Source organism: Trichosurus vulpecula, chromosome 2 (genome assembly GCF_011100635.1).
Source record: "Trichosurus vulpecula isolate mTriVul1 chromosome 2, mTriVul1.pri, whole genome shotgun sequence".
Taxonomy (NCBI): Eukaryota; Metazoa; Chordata; class Mammalia; order Diprotodontia; family Phalangeridae; genus Trichosurus; species Trichosurus vulpecula.
The window spans coordinates 461,054,736-461,075,048 of NC_050574.1; the positions used below are offsets into that span (position 1 = coordinate 461,054,736).

The 20,313-nt window shown below is 39.0% G+C and overlaps 1 protein-coding gene across 6 annotated transcripts in view; it reads right to left on the reverse strand.

Moving 5' to 3' along the window:
- Positions 1 to 20,313, reverse strand: part of DMD (dystrophin) — a 1,925,924-nt gene that overhangs the window by 1,657,507 nt on the left and 248,104 nt on the right. For all 6 annotated transcript variants that reach the window (XM_036747778.1, XM_036747779.1, XM_036747772.1 and 3 more), the window contains one exon: positions 8,160 to 8,279. In XM_036747778.1, the coding sequence (XP_036603673.1) occupies positions 8,160 to 8,279 (120 nt within the window). The remainder of the gene's footprint in view (positions 1 to 8,159; positions 8,280 to 20,313) is intronic.

The following is a 20,313-nucleotide window of genomic DNA, read 5'->3' on the forward strand; positions in this document are numbered from 1 at the left end:
TCCAATTCCATGTGGGAGGGCCTCTTTACGCACTTATACCAGAAAGCCAAATCATTATGGCCAAAGAGCATCAGGAAGTCCCTCCTTCTGTCACTCAATTCCTGAGGAAAGTTTTGTTGTCTTTCAGGGGAAAACAAAAAACAAACCAAAAACAAAACCAAAAACAAACCTAGGCCTAATCCATGTTGCAAAGGGAAGGGGAAATCCTGTTAGGTAGTGATCCTATCACTCCTACAGAGACCCTAATTAAACAAATTTGAGCTTGTTAAAAAAAAAAAAAACAAACAAACACAGAAGATATCCTTTGTAGCTACTTTAAGCTACACTGGAACACCCTCAGTTACCATTAATCCTGACCCTGATACTTAGTGGTAAACCACATTCTAAAGAGGTGTTATGCAGCAACTTCTACCACAGGCAAACCAGATGGTCTTTATTTTGCTTTTCCAAGTCTTTCATTGCAGTGTGCTGAATGCTTCTGGAGGATTGGAGTGGCATAAGAACCTGCTGCCAAACTGAAAGACTGGTCAATGTGTTGGGGCTGGCGTGTAATCCATGTGAGGAAAAAAAATAGTTACACAGAAGTTAGCAGACCATGAATTTTGTCAGTTGGTTTCCTGGAAACTGTTAAAGAGTCTGTACATCAAAATCTGCTGTGCTCCCATTCACACTCCACACTTACATGTGATTTGCTCCAGTGTAATTTCCTGGCACCATTTCTGTCCCTTGCCTTGGTGAAAATATTTACAACCGTTTTAAAGATCACTGCTGGTTTTGCCCCTCACCTTTCATAAATTTGTCTATTAGGTAAATAGAAGGCAAAGAATTGGAAAGAAACATCTGAACATTTCCTACTTTTGCCCAAAAGTGAAGAGCATTAGCATCTTGATAATAGGTTTTCCCTTCCTCCCAATTTCTTTTTCCTATTAACACCGGCCCTAATTATTTTTCATAAATCTGTGTGTATGTGTGTATGTGTGTGTGTACACACATATATACATACACATATGTATACATATATATGTATATACATATTTATGTGCTCACATAGTCAATGAAATGTTTAATAAGAGGACATTTCAGTTCGGTTAACCAGACTACTGGGTATTTTCTTACTGTTTCTACAAATGTTTCTGATATTTCCAGATCACATTAGAGAAAGACTATCCTTCCTATGTTTTGTCCTCTACATATTCATCTAGCAAAAATTATATGCAAAACTATCTGATAATGATACATCAAATATGTTTTCTCAAATATTGAGGCCCACTGTTTTGTATTTCCACATCTATTAAGTTAGTTTTAGATATCAGGAAATATAAATATAATTGCTAAAGATGTTGAATTTCTATTTTTCTCTTTTATGTTTTCTTTCCATCATCTATAAACTAGCTTCTACTTCAAAGGTGCTCAATAGTGAGGCTTTTTAATGGGTAGTTCTTTTGGCTGAATTTAATTTGACTGCACATATTGATGAAAAGAAAGAAAAGTGTGCCCAAAATCCCAGGGTACAATATGAGGTATACGTCACATTGCAAATAATGTATGGCCTTCCTATAAACCAGATTCTTGTGAATTTAGTTGCTGTTTAATCTATCCATTGATAATAAGCATTTCATACCTACTAGCAATTATTAATTGGTTACTTAGCTCTTCAGAACAATGGCCATTCAGTGAAGCAAGGAGGGGGCACAGATGATGTGGAAGCACAATAAAGGGCCTCTCTTCAGCTTCTCTGGAAATAATAAGAAATAATATTCCTCAAGTCCCACCAAACTTTCTAGACTTGTCCACTTAGAAAGATAGGAAATAGGTTGAAAGTGGTGGGGAGGGGAAGAGAAAGGCCTTTCTTAGAGAAATGGATTAAGGGTAGAACCCAAACTTTAACTGATTACCTCAAGTCTTATGAAGATCCTTGACTTCTCTACCTTTCAGAAGTGATTGTGCATCAAAGGGCAGTCACCTCTTTCTCCATCCCCTGAGGAAATTGGCCCTAGGACCCATCTTTCTCCATTCAGAAAAGACCGAGATATTGATTGCTAAAAAGAGACCCTTGCAATCTTTCAGGGCAATGGTCAGAGAACGAACTGAGTAATGATTTTTTGTTCCAGAATGTTAACTCAGAACTGTATTTTAACTTATTATGACATTTTCCTTGTTTAAGAATTCTTTGGTAATAATAATAATAACTAATTATAAATAACTAACATTTATTTATTGTTTACTATGTATACAACACTGTAGTAAGCACTTATTATGTCCATTCTACAGATGAAGAAACTGAGACAAACAGAAATTAAGTGACTTGTCCAGGGTTACACAGCTACTAAATGCATGAGACTGGATTTGAACTCAGGGCTTCCCAACTTCAGGTCTTATTCTCTATCTCCCTATAAAGGTTACCTCCAGTTGTCTTTGGGGGAGAGAACTATTCATAGATATGCTCTCGCTCACCGTGTGTGTCTCTCTCTCTCCTGTCCAGACCTTTGGTTTATTTTTCTTTTTTTTTTTTTTTAAATGCAATTTATTTATTTAACATATTTGGTTTTCAGCATTGATTTTCACAACAGTTTGAATTACAAATTTTCTCCCCATTTCTGCACTCCCCCCCCACTCCAAGATGGCTTATATTCTGGTTGCCCTGTTCCCCAGTCAGCCCTCCCCTCTATCACCCCCGTCCCCTCTCATCCCCTTTTCCCTTCCTTTCTTGTAGGGCAAGATAAATTTCTACGCCCCATTGCCTGCGTATCTTATTTTTTAGTTGCATACAAAAACTTATTTTGTTTTTGAACATCTGATTTTAAAACTTTGAGTTCCAAATTCCCTTCCCTCTTCCCTTCCCACCCACCCTCCCTAGGAAGTTGAGCAATTCAACCTAGGCCACACATGTATTATTATGTATAACCCTTCCACAATACTCATGTTGTGAAAGGCTAACTACATTTTGCTCCTTCCCAACCCATCCCGCTTTATTGAATTTTCTCCCTTGACCCTGTCCCCTTTCCAAAGTGTTTGTTTTGATTACCTCCACCCCCATCTGCCCTCCACTCCATCATCCCCCCGCCTTTTATTTTTTTTTTATCTTCCTCCCCCTTCTTTCCTGTGGGGTAAGATACCCAACTGAGTATGTATGGTATTCCCCCTCAGGCCAAATCTGATGGCAGCAAGGTTCACTCATTCCCCCCTCACCTGCCCTCTCCCCTCCTCCCATAGAACTGCTTCCTCTTGCCATCTTTATGCGAGATAATCCACCCCATTCTATCTCTCCCTATCTCCCTCTCTCAGTATGTTACTTTCTCATCCCTTAATTTCATTTTATTTCTTTTAGCTATCTTCCCTTCAACCTCAACTCACCCTGTGTCTGCTCTCTCTCTTTTACATATATATATGCACATACATACACATACATACATATACACATAGATACATACATACATACACATTCACTTATATATATACATAAACATATATATATATACATATATATATATATATATATATATATATATATATGCATATTCCCTTCAACTACCCTAATACTGAGGTCTCATGAATCATACTCATCATCTTTCCATGTAGGAATGTAAACAAAACAGTTCAACTTTAGTAAGTCCCTTGCAATTTCCGTTTCTTGATTACCTTTTCATGCTTCTCTTGATTCTTGTGTTTGAAAGTCAAATTTTCTATTCAGTTCTGGTCTTTTCACTGAGAAAGCTTGAAAGTCCTCTATTTTATTGAAAGTCCATATTTTGCCTTGGAACATGATACTCAGTTTTGCTGGGTAGGTGATTCTAGGTTTTAATCCTAGCTCCATTGACCTCCGGAATATCGCATTCCAAGCCCTTCGATCTCTTAATGTAGAAGCTGCCAGATCATGGGTTATTCTGATTGGGTTTCCACAATACTCAAATTGCTTCTTTCTGGCTGCTTGCAGTATTTTCTCCTTGATCTGGGAGTTCTGGAATTTGGCAACAATATTCCTAGGAGATTTCTTTTTGGGATCTATTTGAGGAGGCGATCGATGGATTCTTTCAATTTCTATTTTGCCCCGTGGCTCTAGAATATCAGGGCAGTTCTCCTTGATAATTTCCTGAAAGATGGTATCTAGGCTCTTTTTTTGATCATGGCTTTCAGGTAGTCCAATTATTTTTAAATTATCTCTCCTGGATCTATTTTCCAGGTCAGTGGTTTTTCCAAGGAGATATTTCACATTGTCTTCCATTTTTTCATTCCTCTGGTTCTGTTTTATAATATCCTGATTTCTCATAAAGTCACTAGCTTCCACTTGCTCCAATCTGATTTTTAAAGTAGTATTTTCTTCAGTGGTCTTTTGGACCTCCTTTTCCATTTGGCTAATTCTGCCTTTCAAGGCATTCTTCTCCTCATTGGCTTTTTGAGCTCTTTTGCCATTTGAGTTAGTCTATTTTTTAAGGTGTTGTTTTCTTCAGTGTATTTTTCAGTATTTTTTTGGGTCTCCTTTAGCAAGTCATTGACTTGTTTTTCATGGTTTTCTCGCATCCTTCTTATTTCTCTTCCCAATTTTTCCTCTACTTCTCTAACTTGCTTTTCCAAATCCTTTTTGAGTTCTTCTATGGCCTGGGGCCAGTTCATGTTTTTCTTGGAGGCTTTGGTTGTAGGCTCTATGACTTTGTTGTCTTCTTTAGGCTGTATGTTTTGGTCTTCTTTGTCACCAAAGAAAGAATCCAAAGTCTGAGACTGAATCTGGGCACGTTTTCGCTGCCTGGCCATATTCCCAACCAACTAACTTGACTCTTGAGTTTTTCAGTGGGGTATGACTGCTTGTAGATTACAGAGTTCTATGTTCTACGTTTGGGGGGGAGGTGCCAGCTCTGTCAGAGCCGCACTCCTCCTTCCCCAAGGACCCCCAGTCCAGACTGGGCTCAGATCTTCCGCAGGCTGTGCACCCCTGCTGCGATCCGCCACTTAATTCCTCCCACCAGGTGGGCCTGGAGGCGGAAGTAACAACAGCTGTAGCTGCCCCACCTCCGCTGCCCCCGGGGCTGGAAGCCGAACCGCGAACTCCTTCCACTCCTGCAGCTTTTCCCACTAACCTTCTCCGCAGTCTTTGGTGTTTGTGGGTCGAGGGGTCTGGTAACTGCCGCAGCTCACACATTCAGGGCGCTAGGGCCCCCTCCGCCCGGCTTCTGGTCTGGATCATTCACGCCGCTCAGGCTGGGCTCTGCTCCACTCCGTTCCCAGCTCCCAGCTCCCAGCTCCGTGTGGAATAGAGCTCACCCAGAGATCATCTGGGCTGTCCTGGGCTGGAGCCCTGCTTCCCTCTGCTGTTCTGTGGGTTCTGCCGTTCTAGAATTGGTTCAGAGCCATTTTTATAGGTTTTTGGAGGGACTCGGGTATGGAGCTCACTCCAGTCCGTGCTTAGCAGCCGCCATCTTGGCTCTTGGTTTATTTTTCTAATGTCCTCAAGTTTTAATCAAAATGGCTTTTTGCTCATTCTCTGAACTTAACTTGGGTCACACCCATTTTCCTCAATGGTTCCACAATGGAATCCTGGTAAATTTTCCCTTTTATACTTTAGTTCTATCCCTTCCTTAAGAAATACATTATAGAAAAATAGATTTAGAGCTGCAAAGGATATTAGACGCCATCAATTCCAACCTATTAATTTTAATGATGAAGAAAATAAGGCATAGATCATTTAGTTGATACAGCTACTAAGTGTCCGAGGAGGGATTCTTATTTTCCTGATAAACTGTATCAAGTCCTTTCACATATCAGTTTTCTTCCTCCCCATTAGATCTCTCCCTTTGCTTGGATCATTTTAGGAATGCCATCTATCTTTTCTCTGTCTTCATCATTCTCTCTAACAAAGTCAAAGGGAACTCAGCTATTCCATGAGTTCATTTCTTCAAAGCAAATCTGCCTTTGTTTCAAACATTACTGATGATTTCTTCAAATAGAAAAAAAGAAAAAAGGACTTGGCTCATGACTTTCAAGTTCCTACATCAGGTACTTTATATTTTAGCAAGTTTATTGAGCCAGGAGACTTGTTGCTTCCCCTATATAATTCCATTTTGAACAGCTTCCCATATGTTCCATTAATTCTACTGGTTTATTCTTTGGCCTTAATGCTAAGAGAATGCTGTCATTTTTCCTATATCCAAGTGTGAGATTAAGGAAATAATATCAAATTCAACTTTAACCTTATTTTAATATATCCTTTCTGATTTAACAGGTTCTTGTTTATACTGTCATCCCTCTATATATGAATCTATATCTTTTTTTAAAATGACCTGCTATTTCATCAGTTCAAGGAACTCTTAATGAGAATTTCTACCAATGTAGATAAGCCAATTACTCTGGTACTTATAGGTACAATGTGTCCAGGTTACTGAGAGTTTAGGTGACTGTTCTAGAGCCATGTAGTCAGTATGTGTCAGGTGCAGACTTGAACCCATATTTTCTTGACTTCTAGGCCAGCTCTGTATAACTATATCATAGCATCTATTTCACACACACACACACACACACACACACACACACACACACACACACAAAATGGATATAAGGCATTAGGAGGGATGAACACCAGGAGTAAGGGCACAGGGAAAGGCCACCTATGAAAGAGGGTGCTTAGGCAGAATCTTGAAAGAAATTAGTGATTCAAAGAGGAAAGTGTGGGAAACCTGGGGCTCAACCAGGGCAAATTCATAGATACAGGAAATAGGTGGTCATGGATCACATATTTTGCCTCTGAATTCCCTGCCTGAACCTGGAAATTAATAATAATCCATAATTTCCAATGTTAGAAGTAAGAAACTTTTAAAAATTTTATACTGGCTAGAATAAAACAGAATATTATTTATTTTTCATACTTTCAGGGAAAATGAAACATTGGAAAAAAATATTTAATCCTTCGTTGGCTCTGGGTTTATAAATTTCAATACACCTATAAATATACACATATACATATATACATATACTATCCATACTATATACATACCTACACATTCAAGCTTTGTAAAGATATGAATGAAATTCAGATGTAGCAATGCTGTGCCCTCGGCCCCTCACCAACTTAATCATTTAGAGATCGAAGGGACATATACTTATGGGAGATTATTAGCTTGAGGCAGTTAACTGAGGCAATGGCATTTCACCAGAATTTTTTAAAAAGTACCCTGACATCACACACACACACACACACACACACACACACACACGGTGGAAAAAGGAAAGATTAGATTTAAGAAATGTGGTTATAAATCTCTTAGGAAACAAAATTCTAAAAATCATCTGACGTTGATAAAAGTCATTTAAAGCTAACTTGATAGGATTCCTTGCTATATCAATTTATAGAATACTAATAATGTTTAAAAATCAAAAGAAATGAGTGGCATTTTCAATGAAACATTTAATTTATAAAATATTTCTGTAAACTTTTAGAAAAAAACCCATTATTCTGTCTACACAGAGGTTACTTACTATAAATATGTTTTAGCCACTTGAGTATATACAAAATGAAATCTTTTTATATAGTTGATAAGAAAAATAACTACTAAACCTTTTCTCAACAGACACATGCCACTTCATATTGTGAATTATTTCCACCATATTATGATAGTAAAATATGTAATTTATAGAGATGACGCTATAAATGACTTAAAATGTAAATACTGTAGTGACATTTAGTGATGTCATGGTACAGTTTGGTTATAAAATTATTGGCAATGTGATTCAGAATGTCTTCAAATAATGATTATGGGCTGTGTTTCTGAGGATAGGGTTTAAGCCAAAATATACTCAAAAGTGTATAACCATATGCAACAATATAAGGCTTATTGTATTGAATTTTTTCTCCTCCTCATAATGGATGATAAGTTTTTAAGGACAAAGGCCATGTAATTTTGCGAATGTCCACCATACCTAATATTTATAACAACTATTTTCCATTGTTTGTGGTTCACTTACAGCAAATGGAACTCTTTCAATTATAGATGAGACCCGTGTGTGTGTGTGTGTGTGTGTGTGTGTGTGTGTGTGCGCGTGTGAAGAGGAATAGTTTACCATGGGACATTTTGATCAATGTAAACGATGTTGATCTTTAGATTCCTCTAGGACACCTTAGAAATATCCCAAATACTCAGCTTGCATTTTATCCTATTAAAGATGTCTATTACCTGCAACTGTTTCTCCAGGTCAGCAGTTGCTTTGTCCCCACTAGTTTCATCCACCACCACCACCATGTGAGTGAGAGAATTGACTCTAACTTGTTCTTGCTCTAAGTCTTCTTGAAGCACCTAAAAAACCAAAGTGATAGAAAAGGGAAGAAAGTCCCCATGAAGTCACAACATTTAGGAAAACAACATTAAATTGGATCATAAATATCAATTATTATCAATTAATTCAAACACACACAAATATGTTAACTTTTGATAGAAGGTTTTATGTTTTCTTTCCTTCTCCTAATGTCTGCCTAACTAAATTGTGATTAGTATTTTAGGAATTCTTTCATCCCTGGAAATTTCATCTTATTTCTGTCATTATTGTAGCAACATAACATTTCTTTACATAGAAGTCTATTAGAGGTGGTTCTATTTGTAGAAGTCAGTCAACATATATTTATAAAGCATTGACTATGTGTCAGATACTATACCAAGCACAAGGGATAGAAAGTTAAAAAAAGGAATTTGTACTCTAATGGGGGAGACAACATGCAAACATCTATGTGTAAACAAAACATATATAGAGTGAGTTGGTCTAAGAAATGCTGCCTCTAGCGTCTGTTTGTGATAGCCTCTAGAAACATCAAGACTTCACTGCTCCTCTGGTAAACAACGGTCCACTCATTCCTCTGGATTCCGCTGAGTTGTCGTTGTGTTTGTCCTTCATTTTTGAAGAGGACCGTGACATCAAGGAAATGATGACATGACTGGCAGTTGACTTGGATTTGTGTAAGGGAGGGCTGTGCAAGGTCACCAGTCTCACTTTTTCTACCAGCGCCATCTGGATCCAGGGACCAGATATTCATCAGGATGACTGGAGATGACCCAGGATGCAATGGGAGACCCTGGCCCTTTTAGGCTCAGGCCTTTTCAAGTACTCACTTAGAGTGAGGTGACATCCATTCAGTGAATAGGCCTCTTTAAGAAGAGAGTCAAGGGATGTCCCCTTTAATTAGAAAAAAAAGGGAAAAAAATCAAGCTGGGAGGGGAAGACCCTCAGGGTTGCTGTTCCAAAGAGAAACAGTTACCATTGACTTTCACTCACCTCGTCCTCTCCCTCTCCCTCTCCTTCTCCTCTCCAAAGGAAGGTGCCAGAAGCTGCCCACTTAAGTTGGGGTTTACTGGCTAGATTTATTTCTTCCTGCCTTCCTCCCTTCATCTCAGTTCACTCTGAAGCTCAGACACTGGACCACAGTTCCCTGCCCGAGCTCCATTTAATGGCTGTATTTTGGGCCCTCCTGGCTTAGAGTGAAGGTCAATTCTATTGAGAGTTCAAAAACGAAGGACAAACACAACAACCAGTTAAGTGAGACTGAGAAGGTGAAATGAAGGCTAGGAAGACAGAAAGGTAGAGGCGGTGACCTCTGGTGTTTGAGAGGGATTATGCTCTTGTCTTCAAGACTTGTCACAGCTGTCTTCACCTAACATAGATAGGACAGCTTTGATATTACAATAAGATGTGGGGTCTAGAAAATGCTGAACGATCCCTCTCAGAGAACTCCATGCAGATGGTGAAGTGCTTGCCTCTTGACCTTTTTTTTGCTCAAGAAGGCAGACATTAAATCCAAATTTTCTGGTTCTTTAAACTGTTTATCTATGATTTTGCTTAATAAGCCTTCTTGCCGCTCAGATAAACCATAATAAATTATAACTTTTTCTGAGTGGTGAACTTCATTGTTATGAAGAGAAGTCAAGAAAAAAAGAGCCTATAATGGTAAGGCATTCAGACAAAAGTGAAATGAGACAGAGGTTTAGAACATACCTTTATTTGGAGCTCAAGAGCTATAAGACTCGGTGATTTTTCACCCAGCCTGGAAATGTAGTGGTCACCCATCAACCTAATCCCACTCCTAACAGGCCAGATCCCATAGCTGACTGACTCAGAAGGAATGAACTGGCCCACTTCTGACCTGGGCTGCCCCTACACCTCCCCTTCCCAAGGGTGCCCTATGTCTGAGCAAACTTATAGCAGACACCTGATTGGTTTAGAAAATAAGCAAGGCAGCTCAGGCCACCTGAGCTCAAGCAATTCATCTGCTTTCCTAAGTATCAAGTTGTTGGGATTACAGGTGTGCCAGCTCATCACACTGTACCTTCCACCCTCCTACAACAGACCAGGAAGTACTTATTACTTATCAGATATTTTGAATTTTCTGCTCAAGTCAGTTAAATTTAACATCAGAGGTTTGGTATCACCAAACAATGCACTGGTCCCACCAAACTGTGCACCAAACATTGGTTGCATCAATGTTATGTAGGAACTGAGCTAAGTTTTGAGCCATTCTGTCCTCCACCCCTCCACTGCCTGAGACATAGGTAATGCAGAGAGAATTATGCCTTGGTAGTGTTGGGGAATTTTATGTATATATTTTACCTATATTTTTGAGATCAATATACTTTTGAAAAGCTAATTAATATTTAGTGGTTAAATGGAAGCAGAGTGCTATTTACTGGTCCCTTAACAATGGAAGAGCACAGAGAACTGGGGCTTAAGCCAGTGGCAGAGAAAAGAGACACCAGCATACCCTACAAGCACCCTCATACCCTGGGAGGTTATATGGGCCTAGAAATAGTCAGGCCAGAGAATGTATTCTACATGAATTCAGAGAATCAAAGAATTTTAGTATCAGGCAGAATTTGAGATTTCCCTTTTAGACAGCAGTCTAAACAACACATTGAGGTAATTATTATTGTTATCCTCATTTTACAGGTTACAAAACTGAGGCCTTGAGGTGGAATTTGAACCCAGGTTTTCCTGACTACATATCCAATGTGTATTGGTAATTAAGGTGGGACTTATTTTTACTGTTTTCTCTTTTAGAAATGCTAAAGTAATCAAATGCCTTTGGTTAAGCCTTACTAGGTGCAGAGCCCCAGGCCCACACTCTTTTGCTAACTAGGTGCTAAGCCCCAGGCTCGCACCCTTTTGCTGATTAGGTGTGAATCCTCTGAGCCCTGAACAGAGTATAAAAACTCAAGAGTTGGCATTTTGTCTGGGGCTCTCACTCACTGGAAGAGTGGCTCGTGAATCTGGGCAAGCCCTTGTAAATGCCTCCTGGCTTTGCTAACCCAGATGTTGGCTTGTATTTGGTCTGTTTATAATGTATGTTTGTAATTCGTTTGTATTTGTTTTGAAGTTCAGGGTACTGGCTTTTCCTCCTGAACTAAGTGAATGATATATGCATGTTTAACTAAAGTGAGATTGTTAACACACCTTAAGTTTACTTTCTTTAGGAAAGCAGATCAAGAACCAAATTAGCAGCCCTTCTGTAGGCTGGTTGTTGTTGGTTTTACACAGCCACAGCAGCTGCTAGCCAAATTATTGCTACAAAAGTTCTTTCAGGTATTCTGTGCTATCTCCATAAGTGGGGGTAGATTCCATCTAGATAATCTGATTTAATGTGGAGATTAAGTTTCCATTTGCTTCCCTCTGTTTTAGGGAATAAGAGGAATGTATTAGCCATCAATTAAAGATGATTTAATTGGCTGTGTTTTCCTATCATCTGAAAAGGTGAAAAGTTCATTACAGAAAAACTAAACCTTGTTCTGCAGCTTCTAGCCACCAAGTCCTCAACACAGAGAACAGATATGGCCAATAGGCAATTCATTCCAACACATGAGTTAGCAACAAAGCTATCAAAACTGAGGATCTGACTTCAAGTACCTATGGAAGGCAAAGAGAATGCTGTAGAGATATAAAGAGAGTATACTATGTGTTTCTGCAAATACCAAGTTTCAACTTCCCAGCCTTACCTCACCTTAATTCTATTACTGCTACCTACATAATCTGGGCTTTTACAGTAGTTTCACTCTCTGCAGGGAAGTACAACTGGATCGTTCATCCTAATATCTTCCATATTCTCCTGCTTCTATTCTTTTTTTAGTACTTCCCTCTGCTAAGGATATATACATGCTGAGAATATATTTCTCCTGAAGGATTGTGTCTTAAAGGCACAGCTTTAATTCCCCTTACTGTGGAGGAGAGACTCTCAATAGAGCTAGGAAGTACTCAGAGACACAGAGGGTGTAAGAAGAGACTTTGAGAGGAGGTGGAGAGAGGAGAGAGAGAGAGAGAGAGAGAGAGAGAGAGAGAGAGAGCACCATTGTTGCATCCACACAATTCAACAGAACAGTCTAACATGCCTGGGGTGAACCAGTCTTGGGGAACTTTTCCCTCTGGAAGTATTGATAGCAGATGGTGAAGTGTCTCTCCTTTCTCCCCCTCCCTTTGTCTGGGAGGGTAGATGGAGGGCAGATGTTAAATCAAAAGTTTTCCTGTTTTTTAATGTTTATTTACACTTCTATTTAATTAGTCCTAAACACCAGCTAAATAAAATGATAAATAATAATTACTTCTGTTTTGTGTGCTTCATTATGGGGAATAGGAAGCCAGAGTGAAGAAGGCAATGAGATCATGGATATGAGTATAGACACTGTTTTTTCTTCATTGCTAGGATCTGACTGAGGGTTTGTAACTGCATAAGGGAGATTATTATTAAGTATATGTTTTATAAAACTTCTCAAGGTAGGATAAAGGAAACAGTAGTCTGATTCCTATTTTCCCCATGCCAAAATGTGAGGTAAAAATAGCAGTGCCTATCTGGTGAATTCTGAGATAGGCTGTGGGGTCACATTGCTTTCCCTATCATTCCCATCATTCCCATTACTAACACAGGCTTAGATAAAGCCCTGTATCGGATTGAGACAAGGGTAGTTGACTAGGGAGTGGATCATCCTCAGTGGGAGGAGAAGGATAAATGCCTGGAAAACACTAGAAACAGAGGAAAGAGAGTGAGATGCCTATTGTCCCTCCTGCATCAGTTTAGCAGGTGACTTTTCCACTTTCTACAAGCAATCATCATAGACACACTGTTCTTCTACTTGGGATATCTCCCTTACTATTTTATTTCATATTATATTCATTTGTGTAAAAATCTTCTCTGTGATTCTAGATTGTAAGCTCCTTGATGACATGGACTTTATTCATTTCTGCAGCTAAGTGTCTCGCACAAAAAATGCCCATAGCAGGTATTCAATAAATATTGTTGAATGTCGAATGAAGTATTCAATTCCTAATTCAATTTCCTAATCATCTATTATGCACCTACAGGGTTCAAAACATGGTGGTTGGTATTAGAGATACATAGAGAAAAACAAAACATCCTTTTATTTTGCAGAGCTTGAATAAATGACATACTAGGCTCTTCAGCAGGGACTATTTCCCAGGTCTCTGGGTAGAAATTCAAGTAAGTGGGGGGGTGGGGCCAATATGGCAGCTGGAAAGCAGGGACATGCCTAAAGCTCTCCCTCAGAACCTTCCAAACACCTATAAAATGGTTCTGGACAAACTCTAGAACTGCAGAACCCATGAAATAGCAGAGGCTCCAGCCCAGGACAGCCTGAATGGTCACTGGGTAATGTCTATCACACGGAGCTGGGAGCAGAGTAGAACAGAGCCCAGTGTGGGCTGCACTGAGACCAACCAGACTGGGAGCTGGGCTGAACAGGCCCTAGCACCCTGAATCGGTGAGCTGTGGCAGTTACCAGACTTCTCAACCCCCAAACACCAAATACAACAGAGAAGGTTAGTGGGAAAAGCTGCAGGGGACAGAGTGAAAGGAGTTCACAGTTAAGCCGCCTCCCTGGGCCAGGGAGGTGGTGCAGCTACAGAACTACAGCTGCAGTTGCTTCCAGCCCCAGGACCACCTGCTGGGAGGAATTAAGTGGCAGATCTGATGGGGAATGCAGAGCCTGATCAGATCTGAGTCCAGTCTGGGTTGGCAGCTCTTGGGGGAGGAGGAGCGCTAGTGTGGCAGAGCTTGCTGCGCAGGAATAGCTCCAAAAACAACAGTGTAGCCCCTCAAGTTTGGGACAAAGTACTCTTTAATCTATAAGCAGTCATACCCCCATGAAAAACTCAAGGGTCAAGTACTTGGCTGGGAACAAGGCCAGGGAGAGAAAACAGACTCAGATTCAGACTCAGAATTTGGAATATTTCTTTGGTGACAAAGAAGACCAAAACATACAGCCAGAAGAAGTCAACAAAGTCAAAGAACCTACACCAAAAGCCTCCAAGAAAGACATGAGCTGGTCTCAGGTCATGGAAGAGCTCAAAAAGGATTTGGAAAAGCAAGTAAGAGAAGTAGAGGAAAAATTGGGAAGAGAAATGAGAGTGATGCAAGAAAACCATGAAAAACACACCAATGACTTGCTAAAGGAGACCAAAAAAAATACTGAAGAAAATAACACCTTAAAAAATAGACTAACTCAAATGGCAAAAGAGCTCCAAAAAGCCAATGAGGAGAAGAATGTCTTGAAAGGCAGAATTACCCAAATGGAAAAGGAGGTCGAAAAGACCACTGAAGAAAATACTACCTTAAAAATTAGATTGGAACAAGTGGAAGCTAGTGATTTTATGAGAAATCAAGGTATTATAAAACAGAACCAAAGGAATGAAAAATGGAAGACAATGTGAAATATCTCAATGGAAAAAACACTAACCTGGAAAATAGATCCAGGAGAGATAATTTAAAAATTATTGGACTACCTGAAAACCATGATCAAAAGAAGAGCCTAGATATCATCTTTCAAGAAATTATTAAGGAGAACTGCCCTGATATTCTAGAGTCAGAGGGTAAAATAGAAATTGAAAGAACCCACCGATTGGCTTCTCAAATAGATCCCAAAAAGAACACTCCTAGGAATACTGTCACCATATTCCAGAGCTCCCAGATCAAGGAGAAAATACTGCAAGCAGTCAGAAAGAAACAATTTGAGTATCGTGAAAACACAATCAGGATAACACAAGATCTACATTAAGGGATTGAAGGGCTTGGAATATGATATTCTGGAGGTCAATGGAGCTAAGATTAAAACCAAGAATCACCTACCCAGCAAAACTGAGTATAATGCTCCAAGGCAAAATGCAGATTTTCAATAAAATAGAGGACTTTCAAGCTTTCTCAGTGAAAAGTCCAAAGCTGAATAGAAAATGTGACTTTCAAATAAAAGAATCAAGAAAAGCATGAAAAGGTAAACAAGAAAGAGAATTCATAAGGGACTTACTAAAGTTGAACAGTTTTGTTTACATTCCTACAAGGAGAGATGATGTGTATAATTCATGAGACCTCAGTATTAGAGTAGCTGAAGGGAATATACATACATACATATACGCACACATTGTGTGTGTGTATATATACATACATACATACATACATACATACATACATATACATACATATATATATATATATATATATGTATATATATAAAAACAGAGGGCACAGGGTGAGCTGAATATGAAGAGATGATATCTAAAAAAATAAAATTAAATTAAGGGATGAGAGAGGAATATATTGAGAGAGGGAGAAAGGGAGAGATAGAATGGGGTAAGTTATCTTGCATAAAAGTGGCAAGAAATATCAGTTCTGTTGGGAGGGAAGAGGGGCCAGATGACGGGGAATGAGTGAATCTTGTTCTCATCGGATTTGACCTGAGGAGGGAATAACATACACACTCAATTCAGTATTTTACCCCACAGGAAAGAAGGTGGAAAGAGATTAAAAAAAGGGGGGACGATAGAAGGAAGGGCAGATAGGGGGAGGAGGTAATCAAAAGTAAACACTTTTGAAAAGTGTCAGGGTCAAGGGAGAAAATTGAACAAGGAAGGGGCATAGGAAAGGAAGGAGCAAAATACAGTTAGTCTTTCACAACATGAGTATCATGGAAGGGTTTTACATAATGATACACAGGTGGCCTATGTTGAATTGCTTGCTTTCTTAGGGAGGGTGGGTGGGGAGGGAAGAGGGGAGAGAATTTGGAACTCAAAGTTTTAAAAGCAGATGTTTAAAAACAAGCTTTTGCATGCAACTAGGAAATAAGATATACAGGCAATGGGGCATAGAAATCTATCTTGCCCTACAAGAAAGTAAGGGAAAAGGGGGTAAGGGAGAGTGGGGTGACCGAAAGGAGGGCTGACTGGGGAATGGGGCAATCAGAATATGTGCCATCTTGGAGTGTGGGGGGGAGGGTAGAAATGGGGAGATAATTTGTAATTCAAACTCTTGTGAAAACCAATGCTGAAAACTAAAAATATTAAATAAATAAGTATTTGAAGAGAAAAAAAAAAAGAAATTCAAGTAAGCAGTGATAAAAGCCTTAAAGAGCAACACATGTTAGAGACTCTATTGGCCTAGGGGTAAGCAAAAGTTTGAGATCAACAAGAGAGAATTACAATTTATGTGTTTGAAATTATCAATCACCACAGTTATATGAAGAATGAAAGCAAAGTATATTTAGCAGCTATTATTTGGAATCTACATAACCTTTTGTCAATGTGTATTTGTGATTGACCATCAAAGTTTCAATATCTTTTAGCATATAAATATACATTTTCCAAGGAAAAATTACATATATTTTAAAATCCATTTTATTATATTTCTTAATTCATCTTTTGTGACTAGCAGTTGAATTAAAATACATCCCAAATTATTTTATAGTTAAATGATTCATTTACATTATGAATATTGCATGTACTAGTCAAAAAACAAACAAAAACAATTGGCTTAGGTTCAAGAAAAGAATGAATCAATGAAAAAGAGAGAAAAAGTGTCTCTGTTCTCTTGTCTCTCCCTTGTCATTTGTTTAAAAAGAAATTTGGTGCTTCTAAACTAAGGTAAAGTTAAGGACAAGCAAATTTTAAATAAATCCATTAAACTTTTTTATTAGTAATTTTTAATTTTTATTTCATTTTATTTTAGCAACAGCACTGGGGATTAGTCTATAACAACTTGGCTATACTTGCCATCAGGTGGCAGACTCAGGTCTCTTGCCAGGCCCTGATTTTCCAATTTGGTAGGAGCTGCCTGAATATGAGCTTCACTGGCCTTCAAGAAGCCAAGATTATTCAAGGCAAACTAAGGTGCTGGAATAAGACCTGAATATATTCACTGTGTCTTGTTTTCTATTATCCGTATTGCTTCGCAGATCTAAATCTGATGTTCTCCAAAATACAAAGTTCGTAAGGGCAAGCTGTTCTGTGGTATCACTACACAAGGATGAGTATTGGGCTGGAGACATAGAAACATTTAATAAATACTTGTTTAATTGAATTTCCATAGTATAGTCTCCTGTTGACATTGATTTTTTTTAATTCAGGGAGGATAAATAATTACAAAGAGCGATAGTTTTTTTTTTAATTATAATAATGGCTTGACCTTGCAATGGTGCTATGGATATACCAGAGCACTTGGGATCATTTGTCCATTTGGGGAAACCCAATTCACAACTGGAAGTCCCATTTCACACATTCTGTGTCTTGCTGACAATTTTATGTGCACCATATGTTAGCATGATCAGGGAGGCAAGACAAGCAAAATGTGGGAGCACTTAGATAGCAGATGTTGACAATTGCCCTCATGAGAGTAATTGCCTTGCTCCTATTGAGGCTGAATGAAAGCAGAAAATAAATGTAGTCCAGTCTTCCTGGCATGTGTTCCTAAAATGGCTTTTATGTTATGGCAGTAAAGTTGATTGGATTAACAGGAAGGGAAAAAAAAAAGGTAGTTGGATGAGCCCTTCCCATAGCAAAGCAAAATCTGAGAAGGGATATGTCTTAGTAAAAAGAGCCAAGAATTGGGAGACAATTGGGTTCAAATCCCAGTAAATCACTCTTTGAACCTCAGGTTTCTCTTCTGTAAAATGGGGATAAATATATTTAAACTCTCTATTTTACGGGGAGTGTTATATGGAATTATTGTTGTTCAATGATTTCATTCATGTCCAACCCTTGGCAAACATACTGGATTTTCTTACCATTGCCTTCTCCATCTCATTTTACAGATGAAGAAACAGATGAAGAAGGGTTAACTGACTTGTCCAGAGTCACACAGCTAGTAAATGTCTGAAGGCAGATTTGAACTTGGGAAGATGAGTCTTCCTAACTCCAAGTCTGGCATTCTAACCCCTACACCACCTATTTGCCCTGGAATAAAAGTGGTTCACATTGATACGGTGCTGTACTCTTTACAAAGAATTTTCCTTATAATGGATAGCTAGGTGGCTTAGTGAATAGAGTGCCAGGTAGAGTCGGAAAGATTCATCTTCCTGAGTTCAAATCCAGCCTCAGACACTAGCTGTGTGGTTCTGGGCAAGTCGCTTACCCCTGTTTGCCTCAATCTCCTCACCCGTAAAATGAGCTGGAGACAGAAATGACAAACTGCTCCATCCTTTTTGCCAAGAAAACCCCAAATGGGGTCACGAAGAGTCAGACCCAACTGAAAAACAACTGAATACCTTTATTCCCCGAGCATCTCTTGTGCCAAGATGACTTTCTCTGTGTGTCAGTTACCCTGTATTTGTTTATATCCCTTGAAATTTACTGTGGATTGTGCTGTGCTGTAAGCTAAATGACCTCTTAGTTGAGGAGTTTACCAGTATGACAAAGACCATGATACAAGGTCAGACACCTCTGTGTCCTTAGCAACACCTTTTAGCTCTTTCCTATCTTTTCAGGTGCGCCTATGGCCAAGGTTTTGGCAACCCGGTAACCAGGGCATGAAGTTCTGATAGCATAAGTATTTCTGCATTTCTATTAGTGCAGAATTCCTGCATAGACTTCTGCCCTGTAACCTTTTTTGAAAATTGACAATAACACAGAAGAAATGTCTGAGTACCATTTCATGGAAAATAACCTATTGAATGCATAAGTTACAAGACAAATTCTTCTTTTGGCTCCTACTGAAAACAATAATACTACTTAGTTACTTGTAGCCTTACCTATGTCTGAATGCTATTTTTAATTATCTGTAATGGCTGGGGGGAGAAGGGGAAAGGGAAAAGAAAAGCAGGGACATTAGAGAGAAATGCTTAAGCCTGAAAAAGGCTGGAAGGAAGGGTTAGCAGAAACTAAAGAGTTACCAGTACATTCCTCTGGAAATCTACTTGATTTTCCCATTTAATTGTAATTTTTTTTTACTAACATGAACCATTTTAGAATTTTTAAACCTAAAGATGGTATACACCGATGGGACCATAGTGAGTGATGAACCTGGTCAGCAATGACATGGCAATTAACACATGGCTTATATACTTTTTAATAAATATGTCTTTCCCCCATTTCTTTTTCCTTTATCATGATCATCAATCATTCATTAAGCTTTCCTAGAAATAATGAATAACATTAATTATTTCAACAGAACTAGGTGGTAGTGAAAAAGCTTCCGCACTCTCTATGACCTGTCAAGGGGAGGACGGTAATTAGTTACTCAGTGACCCTTCCCTCAGTAGTATTGTAGTGCCTGAATTACTATGGAGATTAGAAAGGCAAGAAGAAACTATCCCAGGATTCACCAGTCAATGATGTTTTGAATTTGGACTTTTGGTATTATATTATTTTCAAGCAGACTAGAGAATAGTGGAGAGTTCAAGAATTGTTTTTCTTCTTGGGTCCATGTAAGCAGCCAAGCATCAAGCACTGAACCAAGTCTTCAGTTCATGTTCCCTTGTCCCTTCCTTCAGAGACTCTGATAGTTTGACATTGGAGGTGCTGCTGCTGCCACTGATGTGTGGAGTGGGCAGAGGCCGAGCCCCAGAGAGCTTGCAAAGGCCTGCAAGTGTGAGTAAGTAAAGTGACATAACTTCACCTCTGAGGCATCTCCTGATTCTCCTGCTTCTGTGACACAAAACTCTTATTAACTGTCTGACTCCTTGCATTCTGTCTCTTCTTACCATGAATGGGTTAAAAGTAGGAGAAGTCATTTCCTTCTCTACAGTTAGCCACTTTCTATGCAAAAGAACGGCTCCTCTTCCTTTTGCTCATTGTCATTTTGTTGGTATTTTATTTCCATTATTTAAAAGGTTCAGCTAGGTGGCAATGAATATAGCAGGGGACCAGGAGTCAGGAAGACCTGAGTTTAAATCTGGACACAGATGCTTACTGCCTGTATGACTGTGGGCAATCGTTTAACCTCTGTCTGCCTTACTTTTCACCCCTGTAAAATGGGGATAATAATTGCATCTACCTTCCAGGTTTGTTATGAGAGATCAAATGAGATATATAAAGTGCTCTGCAAACCTCTAAATGCTAGAAAATCCTAGCTTTTGTTGTTGT